The sequence below is a fragment of the Jaculus jaculus genome, chromosome X (genome assembly GCF_020740685.1).
Source record: "Jaculus jaculus isolate mJacJac1 chromosome X, mJacJac1.mat.Y.cur, whole genome shotgun sequence".
Taxonomy (NCBI): domain Eukaryota; kingdom Metazoa; phylum Chordata; class Mammalia; order Rodentia; family Dipodidae; genus Jaculus; species Jaculus jaculus.
The window spans coordinates 74352062-74377881 of NC_059125.1; the positions used below are offsets into that span (position 1 = coordinate 74352062).

The 25820-nt window shown below is 33.1% G+C and overlaps 1 protein-coding gene across 5 annotated transcripts in view; it reads right to left on the bottom strand.

The window, feature by feature from the left end:
- Positions 1 to 25820, bottom strand: part of Rps6ka6 (ribosomal protein S6 kinase A6) — a 112577-nt gene that overhangs the window by 46704 nt on the left and 40053 nt on the right. For all 5 annotated transcript variants that reach the window (XM_004669599.3, XM_045140810.1, XM_045140811.1 and 2 more), the window contains 3 exons: positions 13388 to 13469; positions 12262 to 12342; positions 10530 to 10609 (listed from right to left, as the gene is read on the bottom strand). In XM_004669599.3, the coding sequence (XP_004669656.1) occupies positions 10530 to 10609; positions 12262 to 12342; positions 13388 to 13469 (243 nt within the window). The remainder of the gene's footprint in view (positions 1 to 10529; positions 10610 to 12261; positions 12343 to 13387; positions 13470 to 25820) is intronic.

Sequence of the window (25820 nt, forward strand, 5' to 3'; positions counted from 1 at the left end):
TTTAAATCTGTAAAATAAAGATAATGTGTGCTAACTATAACAAGCTTGTGAGTAGAAAATCATTTTATGTGAGGGAAGAAGTTTTGCAAACTGTAAAATGCTAAATGTGCAATCATAAGTTTGTAATACTGCAGTTTATATCTATATTCATTCATGGCTAAATGTTAATTTACCTATGGAATTGGGAAGTATTCAAAACTTAATGGATTATTTAGAGTTTATTGGATTTCAAACTGACAAGAATAGATTTTTCTAGAAATGGGTTGCTTTCATTAGTCAAACCTGGGTTATTGGGAAGGCTCAAAATTTGAATAAAATACAACAGAATCTAACAATCAATTTGCCTTTTTAGGAATATGGTCATTGAATTGCACAATTCAGGATATTTATAAAATTTCAGACAACAAACCATTAATGATAACTTCTGATATTTCATCTACGTTTAAACATAATTAATAGAAATAAACAATATTATTTATCAAGTTTCAAATGCATTACTTAGAATATTTTAATAATAAAAGTGTAAGAGGGGCTGGGGATATACCTCAGAAGTTGAGGGTGCTTGCCTGCTGGCCCAAGTTCGATTCCCCAATGCCCAAGTACAGTCAGACACAGAAAGGCTTCCATGTGTCTGGAGTTTGAAGCAGCAGAGGCCCTGACATGCCCATTCCCAAATCTTCTATCAAATACACACACACACACACACACACATATATATATATAAATATTTAAAAAATATAAGAACATTAGCCAGACGTGGTGGCACATGCCTTTATTTATTCCCAGCACTCAGAAGGCAGAGGTAGGAGGATCACCATGAGTTCAAGGACACCTTGAGACTTCATAGTGAATTACAATCAGCCTGAGCTAGAGTGAGACCCTACCTCAAAAAAAAAAATACACACACACACACACACACACACACACACACACAAACATCATTTCACCTGACTTTTTATTAAAAATAAGAGCACTTATTACTTATTTAACTTCTGTGCAAGGATACTCAAATTGTTCACTGAACCTTACCATATGAGAAAAACTTAGAAATATTATTAAAATTATTAAAAAATATATTTTTTCAATCCTAAAAGAAGAAACATTGCCTAAGTTACATATTAAGTCAAACCTATCATCTTTTCCTGAAGTTGCTTTGGTATCGAAAGATTCCTGATGGAATTAAATAAGAAATTTACTAAAGAACAATTATGCACCAAATGATATTAATTATGTGCCAACAGTATGTATTGTTTTTACAGTCTTCTAAGAAACCCTATGAGGCAACTACCATCAACATATTACATATGAATAAGGATACATAGTATTTAAGTTGCCCAAAATAATACAGATAGTAAGAAGGAAGCATACGATTGGAAAACAGTAATATTTGTTCCTAAGAATGACTGTTCCCCTGGAAGTCACTTCTATCATATGCTATATTGTAATACCATTTTCCTATTAATAAATCCCCATCAAAAGTGAAAATCAGGCCTGAGGAAATGGCTCAGCAGTTAAGGAGCTTGCTTGCAAAGTTAAAGGACCTATGTTTGATTCCCCAGGACCCATGTAATCCAGATGTGCAAGGCAGCACATGCATCTGGAGTTGGTTTGCAGTGACTGGAGGCCCTGGTGTGCCCATTATCTCTCTCTATTTCTGCTTCTCTCTCTCAAATAAACAAAAAATAAAAAGTTAAAAGAGTGAAAATCATTGAAAATTATAGTAATGTGTATATGTAAAATAGTGTGAATTATACTGCATGTATTATGGGGCCTCCCATTATCAACATATAATATTATAACACAGGTATTCTTCCATATGTATCAAACTTATTTATGAAAAATTTCAATAGATGTGTATTATTAGTCATACCAAATTACCTAAATTTCCCATTGTGGAAAATTAGGTTATTTTCAATTTTTGACTACTTAAAATATAATTATTAAACATACATACAACTTTGTATTTCCTCATAAAAGATTCTTAAGAAATAAAACAGGAAATACTGAGTCAAAGAGCATAAATATTCTGAAATTTCAGACATATACCATGAGGTTATTTTCCCAAAAGGTTATAATAGTTTTCTACTCATATCAGCAGTTTATGAAGTCATTGCTCTTACCATATCTATGAAAGCACAAAATATCCCTTTAGTAAATTTTTTAAGTTGGAAGTACAAAAATGTATCCATATAGTCTAATTTTTCTTAGGCTAAATAGTTCATATTTTACAGCTTTTCCACCTTTCATGAATTATGTATAATATTTTGTCTATTTTCTATTACTAAGTGTTTTTGTCAGTTAATATAAACCCATTCAATATAAAATGTAATTTCTTCATCATATTAAAATGTTTTACAAATATCTGCTGGATTAGAACTTCAGTAATACTTAATTGTATCTAATAAAACTTATGTATCATTTCTGTACACATCTTCATTATTTTAATGTTTAACAGACATCCACTCAATGGTCAACTAAATATGCAGCCACATTTTCCTCTAGGATACAATAACTTTTTAAGATACAGTTCTTTAACATAGGTAAATTTTTTTTATACATGGTATGATGCTATTTCAAATTATTTTTTGAAATATGTAACCAATTACTCAAATGTGTTTTACTGAAAAATCTCTTTGTACTAATTTGTGATTATATCTTTATTCATAGTCATATACAACAGGGTATCCTTGGGTTATAGAATTTGCTTCTAATCTTAAAATGAAACTATGATGTTTTGCTTATAGCATGATTAAAAAGTTTAAAAATCCAGGTGTGGCGGTATACATTTCTAGTTCTAGCAGTTGAGAGGCTGAAATAGGAGGATTCTATGTTCATGGCCAGTCTGGGTTACATGAACAGACCATGCCTAAATAAATAGATAAACAAATATAAGAAACACAATTTAAAATCAGCAAGTTGTGAAAAAATGTGTTCTTTATTGTTACTTTTCAAAATTTCTTCTACCTTTTCCAGTTTTCTTACATATATATTTTTATATATACATTATTAACTTCTCAGGATAAACTACAAAATGCTCTCAATTCCAAACACACAAATTTCTATTAAGGTTTTACTTGGAACTTTAATAAATTAATGAGTTAATTTTAGAATTACTATTAGTAATAATAAATCCACCATATTTTCTTGAAATAAGAAAAAAAGTGGATGGCATCACTTAAAAGTTTTGTTTTATGTATACACGTGTGTGTGTGTGTGTGTGTGTGTGTGTGTGTGTGTGTACGTGTGCGTGTATGTGTTTTGGTAGAAAAAGTTGGGGGAGGTTATTCTCCATTTAAAATACAATAACATGCATTATAAAATTTCTTAACATATACTAAAATGTAGTTTTAAAAGAGTATTTCTTAGTCAAAGAGTAGTTCTTCTGTTTAGATTACTTAACTTTTTATATACAAATGAAGTATAACAAACAATCAACTACTTATAATATGCTGCCTATAGAATTAATGACTGAATGATTTTTAAAAGCCTGTTCAATTAAACTAATTTATTTTCTTTTGGGAAATGCATTTAAAATGCTTTCTCTTACCTAATATTCCAGACTTAGGAATCAAAACTTACTGACTGCATCTCTGTGCTAGAATGAGTTTAGATACTCCCACATCGAGAATGGAGGTCTGAAGAGTTTAAAAGAAAATTAGAAATGACTACAAGAATTTTTCAAAAACATTTGTGACACTTCTACAATCTAAAACAAGAAATACTGAATGCTGGAGCCTTGATATACTGTTGTCCATCTATGCCTTGGTATAAAGTTTTAGCAAATACCTTTAAAGAATTTTTTTTGAAGAGGGTCTTAGACAGACCCTGTTACATACTGAATTATGTTCTATAGTGAACTGTATATGAACAACACACTATATGCTCATGCATGGCATGTTCTTCCCTGGAGGTAGACAGATATAAGCCAGAGACCTCAGCCACTTAAGCACTTACTAGTATCCCAGAAGTAAATTGTTCCTTTATTACAAGTTCCACAGATTTGGGAATCAATGGTAACTCTCCCACACTCAACATTGTGAATTCTGGAGGTGAGATGTTGGAATAGTATCACCCAATTCCATCTCTGCTCCCAGACTACCATTTCAAGACATAATGAAGTAGACACGTATAGGAATTATTCTCCTATCTGCAACAATCAAAACACAGGACGAAATATATGAAAATGACACTTGTAAAGACACTGAACATAGGACAACAAAAGACAGTGAATACTGAGATATGAGTTGCAAATGACATACACCCTGCAATTTTCCTAGCTTACTGTCTGGAAAGAGCTTCCATGTTGCAATGTATATAGGGCTAATTCCAGTACAGCTCAGAGATTTTCTGTGTTGATGAATTGGAAGCAAGAGAAGATGGATAAAATACAAGTACTGGAGCAAAGGAAAGTGTTGAGAAAACTCTGGAGATATGTAGGCAGTAACAAGTATTCAGAGGAGAGTACACAGCATGTGTGAGTGAGTGCATTATCCTGAAAAAGAACCAGAAGCAAGGACTGTAGGAACCTATCCATGGAGCTACCTCTGGGCCAGTAACATTTCTGTTGCCTTTAGCTTGAGGAGAAAGCTTCCTACACAGAGAAGCTGAAAGTATAATCAGAAGGATTTTGCTTCAGTAGCAGAACAAAATGAATTCCTGTTTAAATGACATTTTGGTACACTCTACAAACTTTAAAGCAAGACAAGAAAATGCCCATCTAGTTCTACATTACAAAACAGAGGTCAATATTTCCAGAAGAATTAATATACCCATCACTTTATAATATAAATTTCAAAAAGTCTGCTACCCAATGAGATACTGACAATCATGGAGCAGGGAAACACCTGAGCTGCTGGGATGAGCAGCCTTAAAGAATTAAAAGAATCCATTAAGCTCAAAATGACAAAATAGATCTTGTTTTGTAACATAAGAGTACAGAGCCTAATCCAGAAGATATTTGTTAGAGTAATCAGAAATCTCACACTTCAAAGCTGAGGAACATTAATCACAGAGTAAAGTTTAAATACAAGATCCATACCTGGGAGGAACAGATTATTGGGAGAGTTTGTGCAAAAGCCCTGGGTTTGATATCCATAACTAAGGAAAAGACCCTAATGATCAAAATGACAATATATTTTAGTATTCACGAAAACTAAGTTTGTCTATTATCTAATAAAAGTTGCCATAATTGTGCATGGTGACGTACACCTGTAATTTCAGTACCTCCAAAGTGTGAGGATTATGTCTTGGCTGCATAGTGACACCATTTCTTTAATAAAAAGGCTCTGCAAATATGCTGCCACTGAGGTATGATAGAAATCATAGACAGTAATTAAATACACTTAAAACTTCTTATAAAGAAGAGCAACTTGTTATGTTTGTGCTAAAGACCATAGTTCCCTGATCCTGGGTCAAAGATTCACATTATAAACCCTAGACGAATGACAAAATAGCAAAATAAAAATGTTATGATTTTAATAAACTAACAGAAGCAACAAAAATGAAGTTATAAAATGTATATTAATTTAAAAGGCAATCAAAATCAGAGACAAATGAAGAATTAAAACTGAAAAGCAAATGAATAGCAAGACACTACCATACCAATAATCATATTAAATATAATAAGTCTAATATTCCAATTAAACAGCACAGATTTCTTTTTCAGAATGCAAAACAATGGAAAAAACCCATATATACTTCCTTAATTGCCACATATTAAAATATAAAATCACAATTAGTTTAAAATTGAGATATAAAGATATACCAAGCTAATACTAATTTTGAAAAAAGAGCCAGTTATATTAGTATTAATGCAAATTTTAAATTAAAATGGATGAAAGTGAAGCCGGGCATGGTGATGCTCTCCTTTATTCCAGGCACTCGGGAGGCAGAGGTAGGAATATCATCGAGGATCATCGTAAGTTCGAGGTCACCCTGAGACTCCATAATGAATTTCAGGTCAACCTAGGCTAGAGTGATACCCTACCTTGAAAAACAAAACAAAACCAAACAAAACCAAACAAAACAAAACAAAACAAAACAAAAAGATGAAAGTGATGTTAACTCATCAAGAAAAAATACCCATGAGCATTGACAGAAAGTCAATAAATATACAAATCTATAATTATAAGATTACAAGCATTGACAGAAAGTCAATAAATATACAAATCTATAATTATAAGATTACAAGCTATCTCAAAAATTTCTAAACCCATATAGTTATTATATATCAAACTTTCAATTAATAAAGCAACCACTATTAACAAATCGATCTCACACACATTTATAAAAGCTCCCATCATCTAACAATAGCATTCATCTCATACACACATGGAAAACATAAAACATACCATAGTCTGAGAAAAGCAACTATAATCATATTTAAGAAAATTCAAGTCCTACAAAGTATACGTTAGAAATATAATGACATCAAATTATAAATGAACATTCAAAAGATATCTGGAAATGACAAAATGTTTGTAAATAAGCACATTTAAGAACACTCAATGACTCAAAAAGAAACAGGTAAATTATATGATATGCTGTACTAAGAAAAAAGCCACATAACATAGGTGGAACAATATCAAAGCACTAGTTAGATGAGAATTTGTAGCCCAAAACATCTACATTATCTAAGGTTCTATCTGTATAACTGGAAAAAAGAAGCTAGTAAATACAAAGGAAGTAGTAAAGACTAAAGCAGAATATAATGACATGGGCAATGAAATTATAACAGAGAAAAATCAATGAAGTCAAATACTTGATCCTAAATGAAATATAAATTTGATTAATTTCAGGCTGGAGGAATGGCTTAGTACTTAAAGTGAAGTGTTTGCCTGCAAAACCAAAGGACCTAGGTTCTTTTCCCCCAGGATCCATGTTAGCCAGATGCACAAGGGGGTGCACACGTAGGAGTTTGTTTGTAGTGGCTGGAGGCCCTAGTGTCCCCATTGTCTTTCTCTCTCTCTCCCCCTCCCTCCCCCCTCCCTCCCTCTCTTTCTCTCTCCCTCCTTCTTTGTCAAATAAATCGATTAATTAAAAATATTTTAAAAATTTTTATTAATTTCTAGCAAAGTGAGGCAGGGCCAAAGAAGAGAATTCATAAACAACATAAACATCAGGAGTGAGAGCAGTAACATAAATAAGGATTTTTATAGGCATGAAAAAATGAGGGAATACAATAAATTCCTTTATATCTATAAATTGATAAAAATAGTAAATTCTGTAAAAGGTACAAGCTACTATAGCTCATGCAAAAAGAAAGAATAGTCCCACATCTTATTATATTTTTATTAAACATCTTTCCATAAAGAAACTTCCAAGAGCTGGAGAAATGGCTCAGTGGTTAAGCTGCTTGCAAGCAATTCCCCAGTACACACAAAAAGCAAAAAGGCCAGATTCACAAAGTAGAGTATGTGTCTTGAGTCGGTCTTCAGTGGCTAGAGGCTCTGGCATGCCAATTCTCTCTATATATGTCTGTCTCCCTCTCTCTCTCAAATAAATAATTAAATATGTAAAACAATAAACTTCAAGGTTCAGGTAGCCTCGCACATTAACTCTATAAATCATTAACATTTACCACTTAAACACTTCCACAAATTTGGAAGCCAGAATTACTCTTTACACCAGAATTTGAGCCCCCCCCCCCCCAAAAAAAAAAGCTAAGAAAATTAATTAAATATTCTTCATGAAAAAACGCAAAATATCCTAACAAACTTGTGGCAAAAATAATCAAATGATATTCAAAAGGGATAAAATACATGATGACTAGGTAGGATTTAAAATGTGGTAATATATTTTACTACCTAAACAACCAAAGCAGAAAACAATCATCTTAGTAAATTCAGAAAATAGAAGTGACAAAATTTAAGATCCACTGAAAAAAAAGTCTTTCACCAATATATAAGAGAAGGCAACTTAGTCTAAAATGTACATCTAAAATACCTATACTGAACTGGAAACATTATGGTGAAATTAAGCTTTTCCTTTCTTTACAACAAGAACAAATGAAAGAGTTTTAGCTCCCAGTATTTCTACTCTGTATCAGATTATAAATTTCAGCCAATGTAAAAAGGTTACAAATTAAAAAAAAAATGATGCTGGGGATATTGCTTAGTAGTTAAAGCCACTTGCTTGAAAAGCCTTTTGGCCTGGGTTTGACTCCCTAGTACCTAAACATAAAACCAGATGCACAAAGTGGCACATATACATCTAGAATTTGTGGTCGCAAGAGGCCCTTGTCCTCCCTTATACTTTTAGTCTTAATCTTACCCTTATACTTACTTATTTTTTGCCTTCTCTTTTTCCCTCCCCCACTCTCTCTCTTTCTCCAGGTCTCAACAAATAAAAATACAGTTTACAAATAGAAATAAATCATACCTATAATGCAAAGTAGTAAAAGACCTTATGCAAAGCTAAAAAAAAACTTATAAGCTTTTAAAATCTAAACTTATACTGCCAGAAGTCATGCATAAATTGTACTAGATTAAAAATACATGCTCAAAAAGCAATTAGTTCCCCTTTAATCTGAATTTTAAATTAAGAAAACTATTCTACTTATGATATCATTAAAAATACAATATATGTACAAGATCCATATACTAAATATAATCATTCCTGAAATTTAAAAAGTCCTAACTAAATAAAGATATTATGTTTAGGGAAAAGCTCAATAATTTTAAACTGTCAATAATCCACAAACTCCCTATAGATTCAATATAATCCCATTCAATATCCCAGCAAACTTTTTTATTTAGAAAGGGAGAAGTTGATTTAAAATTGTTACAGAAATTCAAATGATGAGGAAAAGCTTAAACACCTTTCAAAAAGAAAACCAAAGCACAAGGATCGCAATAACTGCCTTTAAGATATATTATAAAGATTAGTCAAGAGAGAGTGATACTATGAGAAAGGTGAACCAATGAATTAATGAACAGAATAGAGTATACAGAAATACCTTCACATATGAAAAACTGATTTTCAGTGAAAATACGAGTTGTTCAGTGAAGAGAGGACATTATTTTTTTTCCAAATGATGATGTTAGAGCCAGACACCCCTATGCCATAAAAAGGTTCAACATATACCTGTAGCCATATACTAAAATGAACTCAAAGTAGATTAGAAACACAAATTTAAAACCTAAGCTAAAAAACCCTCTAGAATATATAGAAAATCTTCAACGGGAATTAGGCAAACATTTTTAAATAGAACATCAAAATATTAAAAATTAACAAAAACGTTGTAAATCGGATATCATCAAAATTAAGAACCTCTGCTTTTCAAAAGATATCACTAAGAGATTAAAAAGACAAATTATAAACAAGAAGAAGATTTGTTTTCAAACAACTTATATGAGCAAAGACTTATGTCTAAATATATGAGGAACTCTGAAAATCCAATAAGAAAACAATCCCAAATGGCAAAAGGTATAAACACTTTACCAAAGAAGACAGATAGCAAATAAGTGTACAAAAGATGCCCAATATCTTAATTCATTAATGTGATGAAATTTAGAACCACAGTCAGACATCAGTATTCAGTAATCAGATGTCTACAATGTAAAATAAATAAATAAGACTAAAGTGGTATACTAAGTGGGCAAGGATGCGAAACAACTGCAACTCTTACATGCTGCTGGTGGGGATATGAAAATTATATAACCACTTTGGAAAACAATCTGGTAGTATACTTATAAATAAAAACATTCACCTACCATGTGACCCAGTCAATGTAATCCTAAGTTTTTATTCATGAGAAATGAAACATGTCAATACAACCATTTGTACATGAATGTTTACAGCAGCTTTATTGGTAATTTCCAAAAACTGCAACAACTCAAACATCCATCAACAAGTGAATAAACAAAACATAGTGCATCCATACAGTGGGTGCTGCTACTTACTAAGAAAAATAAATGAACTATTGATGCATACAACAACATGGATGAATAAAAATAATTATACTAATTTAAGTCAGACAAAAATAATACATATTTTATGGTTTGATTTATATAAACTCCTTAGAAAACACAAACCAAACAGCGACAGACAGTGAGTTCAGTAGGCTTAGAGTGGGAAGAATGAATTACAAAGGAACATAAGAAAACCTTTGTATATCTTAGATATGGTAATTATTTATTTAATTATTGTTTCACAGTTGAAAACAAGGTCAAAATGTCTCAAATTGTGTACTTTGTAATGTGCACTTTATTGCATGTAAATTATACATTAATAAAACTATTTAGAAATGAATTAATCACTACTCTGAGAGGCATTTAGGTAGCTTTAGTAGCCAAAGTCCTAGGCTTGCTATCTAATTCATCCAGTTATTCAGAATGCTCTTGTATCTAAGAGAAAAAGTAGTAACACACTGAGATATACTAAATGATAAATACAGAATATGTCATTATCACTAAAGGCTATTCAGTTATATGAAAATTAATTTTGATTTTACATTTCTGCAGAAAAATTATTTAATTTAGTTTTGTTTCAGTAAAGAATACCAAAAAAATTTAGAAGTTGATACTTACTTCTTTCGACAATCTTGTGAAGACATCACCTCCCCTGAGAAAATCCAATATTAAATACAGCTTCCCTTCAGTCTGAAATGCTAATTAAAATTATAATGTAGTAACAGAATAATATTAAATGTGTAAAAACTTTAATGTACTTTTAAATTAACATTTAGAATTTTATCATTAAACAGTATAAAACAATGATATATCAAAATGGTCCACTGTTGGATAATATAGTATCAAAATTAAATCTGGTATTTAAAATAGCTATAAGTTCCTTTCCAGAACATAATCAACTTTGTATATGGCTTTATTTAAAAACTTCCACCATGGGCTGGAGAGATGGCTTAGCAGTTAAGTGCTTGCCTGTGAAGCCTAAGGATCCCGATTCAAGGCTCAATTCCCCAGGACCCACGTTAGCCAGATGCACAAGGGGGTGCATGCATCTGGAGTTCATTTGCAGTGGCTAGAAGCCCTGGCGTGCCCATTCTCTCTCTCTCTGTCTGTCACTCTCAAATAAATAAATAAAAATAAAATATTAAAAAAAAATTCCACCATGAAAATTTTTTTGATTAATAACCTATCACGCTCTACTGTGACTGATTGAACTTTGCCTCCTACTATCTATTACATTTTAGATAGCTCAAAACTAAGCTTTCCAGGACATCTCCCTTTTCATATTTCCATACAGTGTTCTTGATCTCCCCCGAATATTATTTACCATTGATTTTGAGGTCTCATTGAATATTATGCTTCTTTCATGTTACCAACTTAATTTTAATTTGTACATTAATTCATTTACATATCTGTGTTCCCTATAGATGATATATTACTTGCTGTCACAGACTATTTCCCTTCTATGGTACAGTTCATTTAGTACCATATTTTGCCCATAAAAGATGTTAAGTAAATAATTTATTCACATACCAGAGCTCCAAAGAAGTTATTAAATACTATGAATTTAACACCATTAGACTAACAAAATATTGAAAGTAATGGATAATAATTTATTGTGAAATTTTTAATATAACTGGTTAAAATTTAAGAACATGATTTTTAAGGTTGTACAAAGACTAAAATCAGTATCTTATATGCTTAAAGAGCACAAAAAGGCAAAGTAAACTGTAAAAGTGAATTAATTTTATCTATATATCTACCTACCTATTGCCTAGAAAAGCTAGGCTATATAATATTTTCTACATATAGACATAACTCATAAATAGAAATATATGACTCTAAAACTAATATATTTTTCCATTATGCTTTCTGCTTCTTACAGATAATTCTTTTAAATGCAAAAGAAATAGTTCAAACACACTACTATAACCACGTGGGATTCTTAAGTACACCTTGAAAATAAGATTCATATCATTTTGAACAGATATGTGAAGGTTTTACGTAAATTATTACAACAATTCATAGTCTATGGCCACTGGAGGTATAGTCTCACACAGAAATATTACTGCTCTTCCACCACAATAATGAAAAAATACACACACAAATACAACTGAAATACTAGTCAAACAAGATGAAGACATATTCTTGTCATCTTAGTCATATCAGCCAACACAGACAATGAAATACAACTTAAAGACAGATATCAATGCATATTTCAGATAAATGTATTTATAATTTTGAATATGGTAAATAATTTTGAAGTATTTATTTCTAGCTACAGTATTATCTAGTATATTGCGTAATGCCAGACATCTTAATTATCTAATTCTGTAAGAAAATGTTTACTTACCATAATGCAATTTGACAATAAATGGATGATTAACTTCCACCAAAATATCCCTCTCCATCTTTGTCCGAACTCGATCACGAACTAAAAATTACACAAGGGTGGAAAATACAAGTTGATTAATTCAGTGAAGATCTGATCAATAATTTACCATTCAAAGTAGAAAATAAAAAATATATAAAGTATAATTTCCTAAGTGTTCAAGTGTTATAACTGTTTCCTAGATAATAATATCTTTAGAAGTTAAGAGTTTTATTTTAGATACAAATAGGGGATAAAGAAGGCATACATAGGTATTTTTATAATACTTATTTATGATGTATTAGCCTTAAGTCATGTAAGTTAACTTATTAATTAAAACTGAGCTTAGTTGTATTTTGTTTGCTTTTGAGTTTCATGTAACCCAAGGTGTTCTCTAATTCTCTATATGAATTATATTTACCCATATTCATTCTCTCTCTCTCTTTGCAAATATATTTATTATTATAAATGATTCTGAAATCTTAGTAAAGACCAAACTAATGCTGTAACTGTGAATGTTTTTATTAATTTGTTATTGAAGTTATCTAGCATATTATTTTCTAATAAGAAATAAAGAAAATGCTTAGGTTCTCCATCAGTTAAAAGAATTAAGATGGTGAATTATCTTAATAAAATAATATTAGATTCTAAAGCTACCAAGTAATTCATATTCATATATGGAGGATGCTCTTGAATTCCTGATCCTCCTATCTTCACCTGCAAAATGCTAAAATTACAAGCATGTGCTGGCCTTACTTGTATTTTTACCCCAATATGATATAAGTGATTGTGATTGTCTGTGCTTTTTCTAAGTGCAACACATAGATAAAACAGGTAGCATTAAAAATGTTGAAAAAAAGTATACCTTAATGAAAACGAAAGTTTACACTGAATTGTATGGCATGGGTCGCATTTCCTGTTATTACATTTTTACCCAAGTACATGTTCATGATCAGATCCTAGAAGTATCACTTTTGACAAGAAAAGTGCAATAATTACTAATGATATAATAAAATTATATTTAATCATCTTATATAGGTCAGATATAGCATATTATTTAAACAAACTTTGTCATAATGTTATGTTAATAAATTGTCTAATATAATACCTTTTAAAGATGCTTTTTTTAACACTTTCATTGCATAGAGCTGCCCAGCATCAGGACCAGTCTTCTTCCTAACAAGAAAAACCTAGTAGAGGAAATTGGAGAAAAAAAATTATAATCAAATCAAGCACTTTGTTTTTAAGGGCTGTTACAGGTTTAAATTACTGAGATAGGAACTACTACAATTGAGTGAGTATACATAACAATGTACTTCACTTCCCAAGCAGCTAAAAGTCAGGATGAAGTCATTCTTCTTCTCTACCTACACTAACACTAGCCTAGGCCCTTACATTTTTTGTTTGTTTGCTTGTTTGTTTTTCGAGGTAGGGTCTCACTCTAGCCCAGGATGACCTGGAATTCACCATGGAGTCTCAGGGTGGCCTTGAACTCACGGCAATCCTCCTACCTCTGCCTCCCTAGTGCTGGGATTAAAGGCGTGTGCCACCACGCCTGACTAAGCCCTTACATTTTTATAATGTTATAATAACATGTTTACTTATTGTTATAACTTATAATCTCATCATTTTCTCACATTCTTTTTTGTTCATTAAATTACACTCTCCATAGATATTACTTAAAAAAGTAAACTTTTAAAAGTAGATCATATGGTCTGGGACTCAGAGAAGGTGGTGATGTGAGTTATCAGTAATAAAATGAAAGATGAATTAGAGGCAAAATTTCCTTTTAAGATTCTATTGCCATGGGCTACAGAAATGGCTCAGCAGTGAAGGTACTTGCCTGCAAAGCCTAATGACCTGGGCTTAATTCCCTAGTACCCACCTACATAAATCCAGATGTACAAAGTGCTACATGCATCAGGAGTTTGTTTATAGTGGCTAGAGGCTCTGTTTTACCCATATTCATTCTCTCTCTCTCTTTGCAAATATATTTATTATTATAAATGATTCTGAAATCTTAGTAAAGACCAAACTAATGCTGTAACTGTGAATGTTTTTATTAATTTGTTATTGAAGTTATCTAGCATATTATTTTCTAATAAGAAATAAAGAAAATGCTTAGGTTCTCCATCATTTAAAAGAATTAAGATGGTGAATTATCTTAATAAAATAATATTAGATTCTAAAGCTACCAAGTAAGGTTAAATAACATCTTATTATTCAAATAAATATCACAGCTCATTAAAAGCTGTGTTCCCAAAGCCTTCTTTATAAGAATGTATATGAATACAGTCTATAAGATGGTATATTTAAGAAGAGATAGTTTTATTAATAAGTAGCACTTAGTCTCTTCCTCACTTTGTATTCCTAACCCTTACAAGTTTTAAGCATGTAGTGATGCTTAAATTAAAAATGCAAGTAACTGGGCTGGAGAAATGGCTTAGCAGTTAAGTGCTTGCCTGTGAAGCTTAAGGACCCCCAGTTTGAGGCTCGATTCCCCAGGACCCACGTTAGCCAGATGCACAAGGGGGCGCACACGTCTGGAGTTCGTTTGCAGTGGCTGGAGGCCCTGGTGCGCCCATTCTTTCTCTCTCTCTATCTGTCTCTTTCTCTCTCTCTCTGTCCATTGCTTTCAAATAAATAAATAAAAATAAACAAAAATGCAAGTAACTAAGTTATTTTACATAAAATTGCAGGTCTTAACTGTTAAGTAATATTTTGTGTTTTCTCTGTCACAAAGTATGCCTTGAAAGCCTTCATTCTGTATCATCCATGTGATATATATCAGCAAAATGTACTATTTTTTGTACAATTTTAACAGATTTATTCATAAAGGGACCAGGCACTCATTGGCCTATTGTCATATATGTAATGAGAGGGATGGATTTTTGTTCTGGAGGTAAAATTTTAAATTGTATCTAAAGGGCTACTTCAGGGAAAGAGTTTTCAGGCTTACTCAGGACAGTGCTTCTCTCACTTTCTAAGTAAAAGAACCAGTGTTTTGGTCTCCTTTTGCCAATCAATTGCAGGTTGTTCTTTTTAAAAATCTTTACTTCCTATTGCAAATGAATGCCAGAGGCTTGTGCAACTTTTTGTATGGACCTTATGTGGGTGGTTTAGGAACTGAATCCAGGCCAGTAGGTTTTGCGAGCAAGCACCTTTAACCACTGAGCCATCTCCTCATATTGTCCTTTTATAAAATATAATTAAATGAATTAATTAGAAAATTAAAAGTTAAAAGCCATACAAAATAAAATCATTTTTGAGCACATAGATCCAACGGATATAAAAATTACTACATCAAACTGCTACAGGAGCTTCAAAATGTTTACTCCCATTTTTGTTTTTACTATTTTTTTTAATTTTTATTTATTTGAGAGCGACAGACACAGAGAGAAAGACAGATAGAGGGAGAGAGAGAGAATGGGCGCGCCAGGGCTTCCAGCCTCTGCAAACGAACTCCAGATGCGTGCGCCCCCTTGTGCATCTGGCTAACGTGGGACCTGGGGAACCGAGCCTCGAACTGGGGTCCTTAGGCTTCACAGGCAAGCGCTTAACCACTAAGCCATCTCTCCAGCCCTGTTTTTACTATTTCTAATAGCAAAACACTGACAGTGCATAAACAAGAGTGCCCACTTATTTAAAAAGGTAGGCTTTTCTGTAGTATGAAATAATCACTGGAGGAAAGAGAAACTTTGAAGTTAAACCCTATCATACACTTTGCAGATCACAACCAATATTCATGCACTGAAATAACTGAAAGATTGAAACTTCTACTATACTACTTTATTGCCTCAGATCTAGTCTGAATTCCAAATTTTGTCCAAATAATATAGAACCCTGAAACAATATAGATCTTATCTGAGATAATATCAATGACTTTGTCACGTGATGGCATTTTTACTAGATTTTAACTTGAAAAGGATATTACTGAAACTCTAAGAATTCTTATTAATTTAAACAATCACCACTTCCGGTCAAGATGGTGTCCACCTAACTGTGCCTCACCTCCCAGGGAAGGAAAGACAAAACCTTTAGGGCTCATTGGGTCATCTAAGTGTAAGCAGACTCTAATAGAACCTCCAGTGGGAGGACATAGAGGGGCAAAGCAGGGAATCTACTGATTCCCACACTATGGGTTAGCTCACCAGTCCCCCAATCCCCTCAAGCAGCTGTCCTAGCCATAATCCCAGCAGCAGGTACCTCTGCACTAACCACAGGCAAGGAGACCCAGGCCAGCAGGTCAGCATGCCTCCACACTAGTGAATTCCATCTCCCTCTCGCTGATGCCCCCCACTCCTGTGCATGGACCCAGGTCTGCAGGCTAGTGTTTCCCAGAGGACCTCCACATGTGAACACTGTCCCATGAGCCACTGCCCCCACACCAGTGAGCCAACCTAAGCCAGCAGCAGGCTAGTGTTCACCCAGGGAATTCCACACAAGAACATGTTCCCAGTCACCGCCATCCCCTACCTCCCTATAGGGACCCAGGTCAGCAGGCTAGCACTCCCTCCCCCGCCCCACACACACAACAGGGACCTCCACACTCCACTGCCACTTATTGTGTGGACTCAGACCAGCAGGCTAGATTTCCTCTCTCCCTATGCTCTTCTACCACAGGGTGCCTCCATACCCACTCCTGCTTATCACCTGACCCACAGCACTCCCATATCCATGCCTTGTCCTGTTACAGGATCCAACAATCCCATCCTACTGCTGCTACAGGGTCCCAAGGAACCTGATGTCCCATCCCTTCACCATTTAGCATTGTGGAACCCCCATGCATTCCCATTCTCCCACCCTCCACAGCCCAGCCACAACACCAGTCAGCTTTGTCCCAATCCCCCTTACTCTCTATCTCCTCGGGACACCTGACCACACAGTCCCATACACTGAATCACAGAACGAAAAGCCCCTTCATCAGGTCGCTGGGCCCCCACCAGAGCCTCACAGGCTCCTTCCATGTGAACAGTTAGGCCCCACTGCCATCAGAAGACTAGTGGGAGCAGATATATAAATGAATAATCACTGAAGACACTTAAGGGTAGACTACAATTCCTCCTAAGTTAAATAAGACTCCTAAACTGTGATGGGCAGACCAGAGAGTAAAAGGAATAACTTGAAAAATCAAATGCAAATAAATCCAGTAAGATTTCCTAGACCCACAATGGATGTCTCTAATCAAAACTTAAAAGAAACAATAGGATCAAACCCAAAAATGAAGATGCAAGGTATGTAACCCTGACCAAGCAAATAGCAGAACTTGAAGAAAAGCAACAAGGGGCTGATAGTCATATGAATTCTGTCCTCCCTAAATTAGACCTAATAGTTAAGAACCAGGAAGGTTTCCAATGACAGATAAATGATCTGAAAGAGACCAAAGAAAAAAAAAAAGGACCTCAATAACCAGCTGGCTAATCTCAATGAAGACATCAAGAAATGCAAGGATGAATTCCAAGAAACATTAAGAAAATCAGAAAATGACATGGAAAGGAAACTCGATAGAGGGTTGGAAAGTATACATAAAAAAGCAGTAGAAATGCAAATCAAATTGAACAACCCCAAAACTCTATAGAAGCTCTCAAGAAAGGAGTCAGCCATGTAGAGGATAGAAACTCAGAAAAGGTAAACAAAACAGAAGAAACAGTTCATGAGTCCAAAAGTTTTAATAAGTTCAAAAATTTTTATGAACAGAAAATGAGGAGACTGTGGGTACCCTTAAACATCCGAATATTTGGATCATGGGAGTATCAGAAGGGGAAGAAATTCAGACCAAAGGCATAGAGAACTTCTCCAACAAAATTATTGAAGAAAACTTTCCCACTTTCTCAAAAGAACATCACATCAAGTTACAAGAAGCTAACAGAACTCCAAACAGACTGGACCAAAGGGGAAATTCCCCAAGACATATTAAGACTCTAATCATCAACACCAAAGAGAAAGTCCTTAAATCAGCTAGGGAGAAACAACACATTACATATAAAGACAACCTCATCAGAATTACTTCAGACATCTTAATGGAAACCCTGAAAGCCAGAAGGGCCTGGAATGGAACACTGCAAAATGTAAGTACTTATGGCTTCCAACACAAACTGCTCTAACCAGAAAAAGTATCCCTCATGACAGATGGTGAAAGAAAAACTTCCAAGATAAAACTCAGCTTTACAACCATATAAACACAAGGCCAAACCTGCAGAGAACACTTCAGGGAATTCTCCACACAGAAGAATCAAATAACCAGCCTAAAATGTCTACAAGAACCAGGTCACAAGAACTAAACTCTGAGAAGGAACAAAAAGCTAGAGTCCATGAAAACACTAAACCATATAAACCACCACAAAATTGCAGTGATTAAATCAAACCTCACCGTTGTTACCCTAAATATTAATGGCCTTAATTCACCCATCAAGAGACCTAAGCTAACAGGGTGGATCAGAAAATTAGATCCCTGTATCTGCTGTCTTTAAAAAACCCACCTCACCACTAAGCACAGATACCTCCTCAGGGTGAAAGGGTGGCAAATAATATTCCAAGCAAATGGAAATAAGAAACAAGCAGGTATAGCTATACTTATATCAGATAAAATAGACTTCAAACCAAAAGTAATCAAAAAGACAAAGAGGCCACTTCCTACTTATCAGGGGAATGAGCCAACAAGAGGATATCACCATCATCAATGTTTATTCACCAAACACAGGGGCACCACAATTCATAAAACAAAACCTATTTGACAACAACACAGAAATAACCACCAACATCATCATAGTTTGGTACTTCAATACTCCACTATCAGCAACAGATAGAGCATCCAAACAGAAAATTAACAGGGAAGTGAGGGAGCCCAACAAATCTATAGATCAATTAGACCTAACTCACATCTATAGAACATCCCATGCCAAATCCATAGACTACACATTCTTCTCAGCAGCCCATGGAACCTTCTCTAAAACAGATCATATACTGGGTAATAAAGCCTACCACCATATATTTAGGAAGAGAGACATAATTTCCTGCATGATATCGGATCATAATGCTGTATTGCTAGAAATTAAGAACAAACATGCACCAGGAATCCCATCAGCTCCTGGAAAGTGAACAACACACTTTTAAACAATAAATGGGTAGTGGATGAAATAAAAAATGAAATTGCAAAATTTCTAGAAATGAAGGACAATGAGAACACATAGTACCAAAACTTATGGGATACAATGAAGGCTACAGAAATTACAATCTCAGAGATATATTTACTTATCTGGGTTTTGTTTCTCAAGCTTTTTTTGTTGGCAAACAGACTTGTACCTGTTTGCATAGATGATTTAAGAGGCAGTCTTTACTGCATTTTAAGTATTAGGATAAATAAATTTTCACAACTTCTAAGAGGTGATAGCAATCTCATCATGAAATATTATAAAGTGCTAAAATGTCAAGGTGGCACATAAAAAATTAATATTCTGCTTTTGCTTCAAACTTCTAATTTTATCACCAACAAAAAATGCCAGCTCCTTTTCCATGAAATAATATGATCATTGTATTTTTTAAAGGAAAAAAATATTTAAAATGCCAAAATTTAAATAACAATAGTTTAGCATTCTTCTTTTTCTAGTAAGAATGGTGATTTCTGAATAAATTTACTAGTTCAGTTGATAGTTCATAAATTACACATGTTCTCTCCCTTGACAAAAAAAAAAAAACAAAAAAAAAAACACTCTATTTTGTGGAGTGAGATGCAGCTAAGTAAGTGCTCTACTGGTAATTTTCATTTGAACATAAAATACTATGAAGATGCCTATTCAATGAGTGATATGTGATAAAAAATTGATGATGCATATAAAGGACATTCCTAAAACTAGATTTAGGCAGTGAAGAATACAATGACAACTAGTGCTGTTTGGAGTCACTACCTTTATTGTCAGCAGCAGTTGACTCAAGAACTCCCTGAAAGGGTATGAGGATTCCAGGGAAAATGCAGACTACACTCTTAAGAACTATTTAAACACAGCCATTAATGTGATTTCAAAGAATGAAGTTTCAACAAGGGGGGGACAACAACAACAACTCCATACTTCCAGAAAGAAAATGTGGTACTAAGTAGTTATTTCTTGCAGCCCTAATGTTTCTTATTATCAAATTTCATCTAATAAAAGTTATTATTCACAGTCTCAAGAATCAACTGTTTGTTAATTACATGACATGTTTATTTTAGCAAAAGAAAATATGGATCTCTACCTTTTTCTCACAATGAACTATAAAATATTTGCATGCTTGAACCCAATCATACCTATCAGGATGTGTTCATGTATACTAGTCTAATTATGAGAAACTGTTAAGGGAAATGACTAGGTTACTCTAAAATACTTTATTTCACATGTACTTTTATATTTTTCACTAAGAAGTACTTAATAAGCATTTGGAAGTAAACTAGATCATAGATCTTTAAATGGTGATTGCAGTGATAAGAACGGTAGAATATTTTAAGACATATCCACACATTTTTAAAACTATCACAAGATAATTGATTATTTAAAATTAAAAGGGTTCAGTTTGCAAAATTTCATTTTAAGTCATATATTTAAATACTTAACTAAGTCAAAAAGGAAAAGGATTTTTTCATAATCCTTGAAATGTGCCATACAATCCAATGGGAACATATCAAACATGTTTCTATGTGTTTTATATGATTATGTTTATTAAATAATGCAATTTCTTAGGAATGCTTTATTTCAACCTCACATTAGTGATCATTAATAGTGCTACATCTGCCATGATTAGGAAGGTATTTCATATACACCTATTATGTGGATAATGCTTTTTTTAATAAGCACAATTAGATTTATTATGATGTATATGTTGAATCGTCATTGTTATTCCCCTTCACACTGTCCTCCTTCATTCTTTGCACCTCTTGTGGTCCACTTCTGGCCAAACAGTTTTGTACTTCTGCTTTCATGTCACATGCATTCTCTCACCTTGGTTTTTTTTTTTTGTTGTTGTTGTTGTTGTTGTTTTTGTTCCTGGCCTTAGCTGAAGTACTTGTACTCTTCTCCTGTTTACCCTATCCTGGTCTTGTTTCCACTTTGTCTTTCCTTTCTTTCCACCTAGATCTACCACTTATTCTCATTTCCTTGTTTTCACTGTTAGTTATATACATACTCATTGTGTAAACAGTCATGTTAGTACCATCGCTAGCCTCCTTCCTACCCTCCCCCTTTTTTCTCACTCACCTGGCCACTGGTTCTCTCTCTTTCCCTCCACATATGAGAGAAAATATGATGTTAATCTTTGGGTGTCTTGATTATTCCACTAAATAATGATTCTCAGTTCCATCTCTTTTCTTGCAGGTGTTATAATTAAATTATATTTTATGGCAGAGTATAATTATAGTATGCATATGTACCACATTTTCTTTACTCATTTCTTTTTCAGTCATTCTTACTGTTATGCCTGATGCTTGTGTATAGAAAAAAATCAATGGACTTTTGTATGTTAATTATGTATCTAAGTCTTTAAACGATCTAAGGATTTTATGGTGGAATCTTTGGAGTATCTCTGTGTATAGAATTATATGATCTGTAAGCAGGGATAATATGTCTCTTTCCTTATTTATGTTTCTTCTTATTTCTCTGGCTAAGACTTCAAACACATATTGAATAAGAGTGGAAATAGGAAACACACTTGGATTATTCCTGATTTTAGAGGAATGCTCTGTTTTTTTTCCTCATTTAGCATAATATGGAATAGATATTTACCCAATATAACCTTTATTTAGTTTATTTAAGAACTTCAGTATATGAACATATTACATTTTGGTCATACACCCAAAGGGTTGTACTCTTATGTTGTTTCTCCCCTACCCACATTTTACTGAGGCCCTCCTCAGCGGTGTTATCAGTAATTGCTCTCGGGTAAGGGTCTGTGAGGTGGGAAGGACGATGACTTAGAGTACACTTTCCCACCGTGTGGGTCTTACATTTATAGAGCCCTTATTAAATTAAGATATATTTCATCTACTCCTCATTTACTTCCTGCTTTTTTCATGAAGGAATGTTGAACTGTGTTGAAGATATTTTCTGCATATGCTGACATGATCATATGATTTCTATCATTGAGTCTATTTGTGTGCTATATCACAATGTTTTCTGAACTATTTTTGCATTATTGGAATGATGCTGATTGGATCATCAGTGTATCACTTTGTATTGTATTTGTTAACCAGCATACAGTAGGTTTCCTTGTAGCATTGGCATATATACACAACTGCAGTTGTTCTTCCCCCACCACCCCCTTTTTCTCCTATCTCCCATGTTCCTGCCTGCTTCACCTTTTGTACCCTTCTTCACCCAGTATTGCCTGTCCTTTTTCACATCCAATCTGTTATATTGTCCTCCTCCTGCTCTTCCTCATAGCCTCATTTCTACTTCTAAGGAGCACATTTCTAGTGTCTTGGCCACTACCCACTCTCACGTCCACATAAAAACATGTATATAAAAATTACAAGCTAGGATATGCATATGAAAGAGACTGTGTACTATTTGTCTTTTGAGCTTGGATTATCTCATTGAATATGTTTCCCAGTTATATTTTCTTACAAATTTCATATTTTATAGCTGAATAAAATTCCATTGTGTAATTATCCTTTATTTTCATTATCTATTGATCTACTGGTAGATATCTAAGCTGATTCCACCTTCTTGTTACTGTACATGGCTTTTAATGCATTTGTTTGAATTATTTGAAACAGAGTATCACTATGTTGGACAGGCTGGCAAGGAACTCACAATGTAGTTAAGGTTGGCTGTGAATTCAATACAATGTCCTTGTGTCAATTCCTGAGTAATGCAATTACAGGTGTATAACATCACATCCAACATTTGTCTTGTTGAATTCAGTTTATTATTTTCTTGAGAATTTTTGTACCCATATTAGGGTCACTGGTCTATAGATTTCTTTTTCTAAATGTCCTTATCAATTTTCGATATCAGAGTAACATTAGTTTCATAAAATGAATTTGGTAGTGTTTCTCCCCTTTCTATTTCATGGAATTATTCGATGATAACAGGTTCATAATTGGTAGAATTTAACAATAAGTTCCTCTGGTCCTTTTTTCTTTTTTTTTTTTTTAAGTTGAGAATCCCATTGCTTGCCATAGGTCTGATACATTATTTATAACCTCTTGGTTTAATTTTAGAATGTTATATGTCTATAAATTTATTCACCTCTAAATTTTTATTCTTATGGAAATAGTACTTTTTTACGTACTCCCTGATGATCTTCTGAATTTTCTTAGTTTCTATTGTAATGTCTTACTTTTATTTCTACTTTTATTAATTTGGGTCTTCATTCTTTTGGTTAGTTTGAGTAAGAATTGTTCTATATTGTTTATCTTCTGAAAGAAAACTACTGTTATTTGAGTCTTTGCACTTTTCTTTTACTCTCCATCCATTAAAGCTTATTTTATTAAGGAACAATTTTCAATTTACTTTAGTAAGATTTTTCTCCCATTAAATAGACTGTAAAAAACACTTGATGCCATAAAACTTTACAGAACCTAAAAATCCCACTGCTTGCATTTTAACAGTGGAACCTTTGCAGAAAACTTTAAATAAGTTTCTGCAACCCAGTTTCTTGGAATTGCTCCTACACTTATCTGATTCATAGCCTTAGCCAAATTCCTGAATAGGTTCAGCATATAACAAGTCACACCCACACAATGCCTACACAAATGATGTAATACTGACAAGCAAGTATGCTCACATCCTGAGAAACAAAAAAAAAGGCAAGAAAACTACCTTCTTAATATTTCCTTGGTTGATGAATTGTATAAATATCACTATTTTGTAATTTAGTATTATGAAATTAAAGGGGGCTACAATAATATCGTTGTTAAAGTAAATCTCCACACAAAGTATTCCCTGAGTTAACGACTACACTTATAACTTGTCCAGCATGTTGATATATTTAACATAAAGATGTTATCAATAAATTATTGCTATAAATATTTTCTTTATGAAGAGCAATGAGAAGTTTAACACCTTTTTTAAGTTTGGGTCTTTGCTTGTTTGCTTTCATGGTTTTGTTTGTGGTTGAATCAGGGACTTGCTGTGTAGCCCCAGCTAGAAACAAATGCAGAGTCATCCCTCTGCCTCAGTATATCAATTTCTAGGGTTGCAAATATGTCCAACAAGCTCATATCATGCCATTTGCTTTGAGTTTTACTTGTTACTTCTCTATGAAATCCTTAAATCTTTTCTGGAATAAAGCAGGAAATTAATGCATATATAAGTAAGTATATATATTGAACAATTTTAATGGCTTGAAATGTTTATATCATAACATTTTATTTAAGTCAAACAGTTAGGACTTTATACACTGGTATATAAAAAGCTCCATCTATGCTCTAAATTAACATAGTAAAAATAGCTATAGAATGTAAAATAGTTAAGAGAATTTTATATGTTTAGAAACATTAAAATAAAGATATGCAGAATATATATGCCTAAAGTTACCTTTATAAATACCTCCCCAATCACCAACACCAATCTATTAACATCCATGTCTAGTTTTTCTCGCCAGTACTTTTTTTTTTCAAATTCTATCTCCTTGTATCAATTCACTGTCAAACAATTAACTATCAGTGTCCTAAAATGTTTCTGCATATTTCACATTCTCTGTTGCATAGGTATCATTCTACATTAAGAAAATAATGTCTATTTTTTATCCAACATTGTTCCTAAAACCTGTGCATACACTAAATATTCATGTCATTCTTCACAAATATTCTAGACCACCAAATCACTACCCAGTTACCTTAATTCTTCCCCTTTAAAATTAAACCTTAGCCAGTAGAAAATTTATATCCCTTTCTTAAATCTTAGTTATTGCTATTTTCCTAAATGCAGGTACTTTTATACATATGGAATAATTTTCACGCCTTAAGTTTTAGATATATAAAGGTAAAGATCTAGATACACAAACTTCTTTTCCAAGAACAAAATATTATCAGTAACTTAATAAATAAAGATAATAATTATTTTCCTTAATTTTGTTGTATACTTTAAATTTTAAGATTCTTGAAGGCTAAGGTTTCACATAATTTATCACCCAATACCTACCATCATCGTACTTCTCTCTCTCTCTCTCCCCCTCCCTCCTTTTCTGTATCTAATAAATAAATAAAACTAAAAATAAAATCTTTAAAAATTTATCATAAATGAACCCATGAATTCATACATAAACTAAGACATATATTATACATCTTGATACAGGTGTATGAAATGTAGATAAAATCACCAGAAGAGAGCAAACTGTATTAGTTCTGACATGAACATGAAGAAAAAAATATTTTTTTTTAGTAAAAATCAAGCTAGCATGACTTTGACAACAAAGATCAGGCCATAACCTTTTCTTTAAGAATCATAAGCTCAGGAGATTAGGAAACCTTGACTACTGTGCAAAAGCATAAGAAAATAAGAACCAAAGTAGAGATAAAGTAAGCTAAAGAGTTGCCTTTGTGTGTAACATCTGGGAAATCTAAGAGACCT